Below are 10,000 nucleotides of genomic sequence, written 5' to 3'. Positions count from 1 at the left end.
GAAAAGCTAGAGTATAGCTGATTGAAATGATAAAATGTATGATGACAAGAAATGAAATGGTCCCTTTATCTTGCATTTGTAAAGCCAACATTTATGAAATCCAGTTTCTACATATAAATTCTTACTATGAACAAAATGCTATAACTATGTCATATAATGACATGTTCCTTATGTGGACAAAAGTGATAAAAGAAATATGATGCTGGGGATAATGAGGCTGCTGTTGCTGCTGCTGATGCTGATGCTGATGATAATGATAATGATAATGATAATGATAATGATGAAAGTGATGGTGATGAAGATGATGGTCTGTACTCACGTTCATACAGAAGGGCAGCAGGACTGGCTGCTGGGTGTAGCCCCCCGACGCCTCCTGGGGGGTCTGGCCTGACCCCTCCCTCACCTGTTGGCCGCTGTAGTACAGGATTGGCTGGAAGCAGTCACCGTCAGCCAATAGCAGCGTGTGTTGCTGCCCTGCTCCCACGTCCCAGACACGGATCCCCTCTGACAGCTACGGCAACACGAAGGGGACAATCAGTCAGGAGAGGCTGTGCCTCTTCACTGTTACTACTAAGAGTACTCTGTGCACGAACAAGTGTGTGTGTGTGAGTGTGAGGGTGTGTGTGTCTCTGTGTGTGTGTGTGTGTGTGTGTGTGTGTGTGTGTGTGTGAGAGAGTGTGTGTGTCTGTGCGTGTGTGTGTGTGTGTGTGTGTGTGTGAGAGCTGTGATACCTTAGCCAAGCGTGGAATAGTGCTGGGTGATTCCATATGGCCGAGCTGACCAGAGCTGTTACTACCCCAGGAGAAAACCTGTGAAACACAAACAAACACACAAACACACAAACAAACACACACACACACACACACACACACACACACACACACACGCAGTGTGGCTGATAAGCTTTGACTGTGGTTATCAGAAGCACAAGGGCAGAGATCATGAGCAAACACTTTAAGCTGCTGCTGGAATGTACTGAGCTACCAGGCACCACTCATATAGACCAGATCACAGGCCAGAAACACACACACACACACACACACACACACACACACACACTCACATGCACACACACACAAATACACACACACACACAAATACACACACACTCATATGCACACACACTCATATGCTCACATGCACACACACACACACCCTTATATGCTCACATGCACACACACACAAATACACACACACACACACACACCTGAGATTGTGCAGTGAGGGCCAAGGAGTGGTGGGCGCCTGCCGCTATCCTTACTACCTCCTTACTGCTTAGCCACTTAATGCACAGAGGCTGCAACCTAAGAGAGAGAGAGAGAGAGAGAGAGAGAGAGAGAGAGAGAGAGAGAGAGAGAGAGAGCAAGCGAGTACGAGAAAGAAATAACGATTTTTCACCAATTTTTCACCCTAGGCCACACTATACAATTACATAATTAGACACTATACACAACAGTGACAACATTCAATACTATGTAGACCTTGCAGCAACCTAAAGTTTAGATTTTCTTTGATCGATTGTTCCCTAACGATAGCTTTACTGCCCATTAAGTATAGTTCCATCTGCATCTTTGCGAGCCAACAGAAACGCTTCTTGCCAGTGAAGAGCAATGCATTGTGGGTACTAACCCAGACTGAAGGTCGCCATGGCCCAGCTGCCCTTCCTGGCCCCGCCCCCAACTCCACACCTCCGTCTGCAGGGAGGGCAGGAGGCTGTCACCCTCGGCAACCACTGGGGGGGTGAGGGGTGCCACCTTGACACGGGAGCGACTGCACCGCCGCAAAAGCCGAGGAGAGACTGAGAGGAGGAGAGATGGATGGAGAGAGCGCGAGAGAGAGAGAGAGAGAGAGAGAGAGAGAGAGAGAGAGAGAGAGAGAGAGAGGTGAAGAGGGGATGCAGAGGGTAAATAAAGAGATGGGGTGCGGGGGCATGAGTGAAAAAGAAAGGAGAAAGAAAAAAAACAGAGACAGTCAGACAGATAGACAGGTAGACAGATAGTGAGACAGACAGACAGACAGAAAGACAGACAGGTAGACAGACAGACAGACAGGTAGACAGATAGTCAGACAGACAGTCAGACAGGTAGACAGATAGTCAGACAGACAGTCAGACAGGTAGACAGACAGTCAGGTAGACAGGTAGACAGACAGTCAGACAGGTAGACAGATAGTCAGACAGGCAGTCAGACAGGTAGACAGATAGATAGACAGGTAGACAGATAGTCAGATAGTCAGGAAGGAGCAGAAGAGGAGAGAGAAATGGAAAAAAGAATCATAGGAGGGCAGAGAGAGAGAGAGAGAGAGATGGAGAGGGGGGAATAAAATCCTTAATTTGCCCTAAGACTCCAGGCAGATATGCAACTAGACCTGTAGAAACACTCACAGCCACACTCAAACACAAGTAAATAAACTGGTACACACAAGTACACACACACACACTCACACACAGAGGTAATATACTGAAATGCAGCTAGGAAGTGACAAGAATACATAAACAGCTAGAACCAAACACAAACACAGTCAAACACACACAAACACATTCAACCACACACAAACACACTCAACCACACGGACAGAAGGAAACAAACGGCAGGATAAGTAGACACAAACACACACACACACACACACACAGGCAATGGAGCATAGCGACCGGGAGGGATTCCATGCCAAAATGCAGACGCAGAAGCAGACGCAGACACACACAAACACACACACACACAGAAGCAGACGCAGACACACACACAAACAAACACATAGAGCCACACTGCTGGAGCTGACACCCTACTAAATAACCGCGGGCATTTTACCCACCCACTCCTGCCAAGACACACTCACACACACACACAGACCATCACACACTCACAAAGCCACACACAAACTAACACATAAACACACACACTCATAAATTAACAAGTAAGCTGCACACAAATACACAGACTTGCATAATCACAAACACACACACATATATGAAACACACTGGAACAGGCCAACTGTCCCTCTACCTACGCATCACCACAAACATTCAACACTGAATAGGCAAAAGGATTAACACGACACATAGCCGCCATGGCACAAACAAAAGGGTGAGTGTACTCTGACAAACACACACACACACACACACACACACACACATTCAATACACATAAACACACACACGCACACACACACACACACACACACACACACACACACACACACACAGAAACACACACATTTAATGGACATCCCTGAAGCAGTTATATAAATCACCTTCAGTCAAGTCAGTGTGCGGCCTAGTTCAAGGAGGCAAGGTGTGGTTTGAGTGTCTGCACCTGTGTGTGTGTGTGTGTGTGTGTTAGTTATTGGTCTATTTACATCCTGTCCACCCCCTGAGGGGAAGCCATCTGTAACGCAAAGGTTTGTTGAACAGGCTGCAGACAGTGTGCGTACGTGTGTGTGTGTGTGTGTTATGTTTGTGTGTGTTGCTAAACTGAGGGTGAATGAATAGCAGGTACTATGTGAATTCAGTCTAATAAACATACAATAAACTAACACACACAACAGTCTATTGTAGATGGATCAATAACATATCAATAACAATGGACAACCTGTCACTAAAGCACTAATCCTGTCAACCTCTACAACACATAGTAACTATTGCTACAGCAAACCCGGTGGGCACATACAGGATACCTGTAGAACTTTCATCACAATCGGAACTCTGGGGAGATGGATTTGCTCCCATGGTAACAACAGAGGCATCAGGTTCAGCTGGTGAGATGTCTGTAACCATAGCAATGACAACCGATTGTCACTCAGTGGTGTCATCAATTATGCCTTCCAGCATTCTGTACTCTACATGTCAGTCTGTGTGTGTGTGTGTGTGTGTGTGTGTGTGTGTGTGTGTGTGTGTGTGTGTGTGTGTGTGTGTGCGTGTGCAACCAAGAAAAGCAGAAAAGGCCTCCTGGGGCTGCCATAACAATCACAATGCAACCCAAACATCTGAGGAATGTGCCACATGATGCGTAAGCCCCGAAGCAGAAGCAAAGCTTGGCGTGTACACACAGACATACACACACACACAGACATCCCCCCACACATAGACATCCCCCCACACACACAAACACAGACATCCCCACACACACAGACAGACACACAGACAGACACACACAGACATACACACACACAAATTCTCCCTTTAAGGCTCTTCAATCCATACACTCTTTCACCATCAACAACAGTGTGTGAGTACGTAAACACGCCGGCCCAAAAAAATAGCTGCAACACGCACATGCACACATACGCTAACATACACAAACACACACACACACACACACACACACACACACACACACACACACACACACACACGCGCCGAGCCCTTACTTACGCATCCCCCCGTATGCAGTTGATAAGAGCTGAACTGCGTATCTACCCTGAGACAGGAGCCCTGGCAGGGACAGGCGTCGACTCAGGCCCTCCGCCTCCTCCTCGCGGATATCCCCCAGGCTGGAGCTCTTCTTGCCCTGCAGCGAGTCCTCCAGGTGGGCCAGCGCCACCGGGCCCTCCCTGCCTCCATCCGGAGGGGCCCCCACGGCCAAGCCTGACGGGGAGGAGGAGGAGGGGTAGTAGTAGCTCATGACCTTGCGGAAGGAGAGCGCCTCGCAGGTGGAGGCCACGCGCTCGCCCACGACCGACGCGCACGACGCCACCAGGCTGTTGAGGGCGGAGCCCACCGGACTGACGGTCGCTACGGTGACGATGGAGGTGGTGGTGGTGGGGTCGTCGGGGGTGAAGACGTCGGCGATGGTATCCGTCTGGGAGGGGAATAGACAAGCACCAAATAAGGCGAAAGCAGAGGCACAGGACATTATCTGGGTGAGGGATAGATAAGGGTTTAGCAGCTAAAGCCAAGAACAATAGTCCACTGTAATTATGGTATATGCAGTCATAACGCACCATATTATGTTTTAAGGATTTGTATAAAGCACCACATGAGATGCGACCTGTGACCATACATTAGTAAATGCACATACAATGATAAGACTGTTCATGACCAAGTGTTTGTCTGTATGTCTGGCTGTACGTTCTGTGTGTGTGTGTGAACTGATCTGACCTGTGATTGAGTGTGTCTATGTGTGTGTGTGTGTGTGTGAACTGATCTGACCTGTGATTGAGTGTGTCTGTCTGTGTGTGTGTGTGTGTGTGTGTGTGTGTGTGTGTGTGTGTGTGTGTGTGTGTGTGTGTGTATGTGTGAACTGATCTGACATGTGATTGAGTGTGTCTATGTGTGTGTGTGTGTGTGTGTGTGTGTGTGTGTGTGTGTCTGTGAACTGATCTGACCTGTGAACGCAGTGGCAGCGGTGGCGACTTCGCTGCTTGTTCAGACAGCTTGTAGTCTGACAGTCTCTTCAGGTAGTCCTTCACCGCTTGCTCATCTGGATAGGGCGAGTTCTTAGCCCCCATCCCCACAGCGCCCTCTTGAGGTATGGAGCTGTCTGCCTGTAGGGGGCTTGGGCCTTGGTCGCATAAGGTGGGTTCTGCTGCTTCCTCTGGCTCCTCAAAGGCATCATCTGTAGAGTCCAACCCAGAAGAAGCAGTCCGATCATGGGATAGAGGGGGCCAGGGGGCAGGGGAAGAACCGGGAGCCATGGAGGACAAGGACGAAGGCCTGGGGGTGCTGTGGCTGTGTGTGGACAGCAGAGGCTCTGATGGGGAGCTCTTCACCTTCTGCTGCCACGTCGACCCCTTCCCCGGATTCCCCTCTGAGCTCCGGCGGACCTCCCCGACCTCCACCCCTAGGGGGCAGTAGTGGTTGTCGGAGATGATGACGTGGTCCTCTTTGTCAGTCATGGTGTACAGCATCTGGTTGCACTGGCCGCACTTGTCCGGAGGCGGTCGCCGTGGCTCCTGAGACGGGGCGGGGCAGCGCACCAGGGCCAGGCTGTGGAAGGCCCCGCAGGCTACCTGGAGCACATGCTTGCCCGCCAGGTGCTCCACCCTCTGGGGCTTCCACACGGGGAAGGTGTTGGTGGGGAGGCCGAGCTGCTGACCGCTGCCCCAGGCCCACACCTCGTGCCGGGCAGAGAGAGCAAGCGTGTGCTGCTCCCCACATGCCAGCTCTACCACCTTTACCACCTGGGCAGCGCCAGAGGAGTCCTGGTCGACGACGGCCACTGGGGTGGGGTTAGGAACCGTGGTGAGCCCAGATAGGCCGCACTGTCCGTGGGTGTTGTCCCCCCACATGTGCACACCCCCGTCCTCGGTCACCGCACCGCTGTGGAAACCCCCGGCAGCCACGCCCACTACCCGCTGCCCGCTAAGCCCAGCCTCCAAGACCGGCTCGGACGTTGCCGCTGGCGCCGGCATCTGGGTCTGTTTCCATGACAACTCGCCAAAACTGTACACCTGCCCACCTGAAAGTAATTGAGTACAAAATTAGAGAACCAGTAAAGCACTCACATTGCATGCACAATAAAACTGAGAGGAATTATTCTTTTTATGACAAGTAAACACGGCAGTATTCAAGCTCAATACACATCACTAAACAGTTTCACACAGAGGAATGCAGTAGCAGAGGACCTCTGATGTTTGCGGTCATTATGGAAAATAATAACTGCTATTGTATTTTGCATTTCAAAATCAATGAATGGCCTCTGGCTCCTTCCTTCTCCTCTCTCTCACCCTCCACCAGAAGCACTCCATGTCTGTTGCCCAGGGCTGCCAGCAGCACGGGCCGGGAGTGGAGCACCTTCTCTGGGGTGACGCTGCAGGAGTAGCCCTTCCATGTGTGGAGCAAGCCACGCTCCCCAGAGCCCTCCTCCTCTCCAGAGCTACAGCAGAAAAGAACAAACAAACAAACAAACAAACAAACAAAAAAGAGACACTGATCAAGATAAAGAGAGACAAAAAAAACAACTATGCCTCAAGCAGCAGTGTGAACACATCTATAAATAGAAGAGGACACTCAAGGAAAAACAGACAAGCCAAGTAATTGCAAAACCTCATTTGTGATACACACACACACACATACACACATTTGAGTGTGGGGGACAGAGGGCACAGGGATAAATAAATAAAAAACAGCTAAGACGGTACACAACCACCCTATTGCGGAACATTCTCATGATACCACGCCACAGAACTCTACCAACGTCGACTTTGTTGTTAGACTGAGGGAAAATTTTGCCTTTTGGCAATATGGTATAAATTATTTTCACAAAAACATAACATCATGTGAAGCAGCAGATGCTGAAACACGGTGAATCATTTCTCCACTGCCACAAATCTTTAACAAAGATCCTTACCTCTTCGGTTTCTCCATCTTTATGTTCTCCCCATCCTTAAGATGTGTGTGCAAACGACGATCAAACCTACAACAGAGAGTCGCGAACATCATTGGTTATTGTTCACAAACGTTTTCTAAAATTAGCGGTGTTTGGGTTGGTTAGATTGACGTTGCACGTGACCAAAGGTTGGGTAACAGGGAATGATCACGAAATATCACGCTGTTTGTACACTCGCTGACAGCAATGTTGTTGGCGAACGTGACCCTAGATGTGGCATCGATTTTGTACAAGGTCTTCAAGTTCTCACATAACTAGGACTGACAAAATGCTGACATTGAAGAACAGGCAGTTTAGAGTTAGACAAAACTCCGGTGCGGTTTGGCACCTCGATTAATCAAATAACTAGATATTACACTACGTTAGCGTTGGGTGTCACATCTTTACTAAGATTAAATTAACTAATTAAAAAAGCCAACGAGGAATTGGCAAACAAACATAACAATCTGAACTAACGTTATTCGAATAACAGATTGCCAATATTATTGTTTCTTCCTCTGATTTCTCATATCAGGGAAAAACGTTACGTTATATTCAATTAGAACGTTAAAAATAAACAACATTATCCTAATCCTAATCTATTAATATCTCAATACAGCTAGCAAATCAGCTAAATTAGCCAAAGTTCCTGGTATATTCGTAGTTACCCAGCTAACATTAAAGAGAGATGGCTCATTGATCTTTACCTGCAATTGTTTTTCTTCAGTTGCTACTGAACTGTCCAGTTGACGCCGGAAATTGTCTATGATTTACAAGTGTTACGTTGTATTAAAGAGAAACATCTAAACAAATACAGTAGGTTCTCAATCTGCTGCTAATGTTAGTACTCCGAGAGATCATCATTTGCCTTCGCAGCTAACGCTACATTAGCACACACCCGATTACACTGTTGTTGTGATGACTCCCTTGACGGAGGGCAGCGAGGCTCAAATGTTGCGCGTTTCGTTTTCACTTCAAGCGTAGAGGCGTAAACATGCACAATGTCATCCTGTCTGGGCAGATGACGGCTGAAAACAACAGTGCTAGGAAAGAAAACATTTTTCGAAATGTGTCAGGATGGTTGCCAATCATATTTGAAGGATACTCCGACCGTTACACCCACGATACTGATCTCCATGTCACAATGCAAAAATCTTCAAAATAGTGGTAAGTTCTGGTTGCGTTAAAGGGTTTGTTACAGATTAGCCTCTCCTTGGTCAATTGCAGGCTAGGCTACTTATGGTAACTGACTTATAGAATGTCATCTCATTAAAATGTTATGTACGAGCCTAGCAACAGTTATTCTTTTATGCTAGCTATTTTTAGTCTAAATTCCATTATTGACACATACCATTTGTAAGGTTGGCGCATTTAACAATGGTTAAATGGTTTTGTAATGTAAGGAAAAATCATTTTTGAAGTATTCGTTGTTGTAAGTATTTAAGGCAAGAGGAACTTAACTGATTCAATATGCAGGACATTTTTTTAAATAAAGCTTATTTGTAAAGCTGTCCAAGGAAGATTGCAGAAATACCCTCACATACATGCACACATGCACGCGCGCACACACACACACACACACACACACACACACACACACACACACACACACTCAATCAAACAGGGCAGTGTTTAAACACCCACACACAGCATTTACACACAGACAGAATGACACACATCTATGTACTCTGCTCTCTCAGCAAGATGCCTCAACCTTTCAAACACTCATCAGCAACCCTCGACTCCTCCCATTGGCTGCCGACTCTCATCCGGCAGTGCTGATTGGCTGTCTGTCCTCACAGTCAGCAGTGTCGGCTGCAGGAGACAGGAGGGACAGAGAGAGGGAAAGAAAGGGGAGGGAGGGAGAGAGAGAGGGAAAGAGAGAGAAAGAGAGAGAGACTGTGAGGGTAACAGCAGATCAAAGGAAACTGTGGGTGGAAGGCTGGAGAGATAAGGAGAAAAGGAGAGAGAGAGAGAAATATAGAGAAAGAAAGAGAAGAGAAGTGTTTCCAGTGTTGATGGTGTGTTTTGCTGCAGGTTGACTGAGGCAGTGAGAGGAGCAGTAGAATGAGTGTTTCGGAGGACGGGGCAGGAGCCACTGTGAGGATGACTCGCTCGTAAACAGGCACCACAGCGAGCGCTATCCCCAGCCACTGACTGTGCCACGGTCCAGCTGCCGACAGCATGCAGAATATTCGTCAAGCAGCGACAGACGCCTTCCACCGACTGGGTGAGCAGACCTTACCTACTCCAGCCACTACCTCTCCCTTACTCACTCTTTCTTTATCCCTCTCTCCCTCAGACTACCTCTCCAACTCTCTCTACTCCTTTCTCACTGTTTATAAATAATAGTGTGAACCTACACGGTACATTCACGCTGTTTCTCTCTCTCTCTCTCTCTCTATTTCATTCACACACACTCCCTCTTCTCTGAGACACTTTAAAACACACCGGCTGTGTTCACAACGACTATGTGATCTGGTTTATTATGATAGGGTGATAAGAGTTAGTGTGTACCTGCGGCTGCTCTGAGAGGCTCACAGCCATACCGGCTCTTTACACACTGTTAGTACATTCACTTTAAGATTAGGCTTGGATCTGCTGCTGCCGATATGGGATAAGAGCCACACATGCAGAATGTCACATGCCTTGGGGCATAATAGCCATGGGGTCTTTAGTCCTAATATCCTATGACA

At 48.0% G+C, this 10,000-nt stretch overlaps 2 protein-coding genes across 6 annotated transcripts in view; one reads left to right on the top strand and one right to left on the bottom strand.

Moving 5' to 3' along the window:
- Positions 1–8,202, bottom strand: part of als2b (alsin Rho guanine nucleotide exchange factor ALS2 b) — a 25,834-nt gene extending 17,632 nt beyond the window's left edge. For 2 of the 5 annotated variants that reach the window (XM_031558353.2, XM_031558355.2), the window contains exons 1-9: positions 8,012–8,201; positions 7,287–7,352; positions 6,664–6,812; positions 5,323–6,395; positions 4,415–4,796; positions 1,630–1,798; positions 1,208–1,304; positions 732–809; positions 320–511 (exon numbers count right to left, since the gene is read on the bottom strand). In XM_031558353.2, coding sequence (XP_031414213.1) covers positions 320–511; positions 732–809; positions 1,208–1,304; positions 1,630–1,798; positions 4,415–4,796; positions 5,323–6,395; positions 6,664–6,812; positions 7,287–7,303 — 2,157 coding nt within the window. In that variant the 5' untranslated portion in view covers positions 7,304–7,352; positions 8,012–8,201. Of the gene's footprint in view, positions 1–319; positions 512–731; positions 810–1,207; positions 1,305–1,629; positions 1,799–3,672; positions 3,763–4,369; positions 4,797–5,322; positions 6,396–6,663; positions 6,813–7,286; positions 7,353–8,011 lie in introns of all 5 variants that reach the window. The other 3 variants (XM_031558350.2, XM_031558351.2, XM_031558352.2) reach the window with 3 other exon arrangements.
- Positions 8,203–8,244: 42 nt separating this feature from the next.
- The window catches only part of cdk15 (cyclin-dependent kinase 15), a 33,099-nt gene continuing 31,343 nt past the window's right edge, over positions 8,245–10,000 (top strand). Inside the window, exons 1-2 of the mRNA XM_031558357.2 lie at positions 8,245–8,471; positions 9,342–9,534. Of these exons, the coding sequence (XP_031414217.1) occupies positions 9,489–9,534 (46 nt within the window). The 5' untranslated portion in view covers positions 8,245–8,471; positions 9,342–9,488. The remainder of the gene's footprint in view (positions 8,472–9,341; positions 9,535–10,000) is intronic.

Source organism: Clupea harengus, chromosome 21 (assembly GCF_900700415.2).
Source record: "Clupea harengus chromosome 21, Ch_v2.0.2, whole genome shotgun sequence".
NCBI classification, from domain to species: Eukaryota; Metazoa; Chordata; class Actinopteri; order Clupeiformes; family Clupeidae; genus Clupea; species Clupea harengus.
This window is presented reverse-complemented; position numbering and strand designations above follow the sequence as displayed.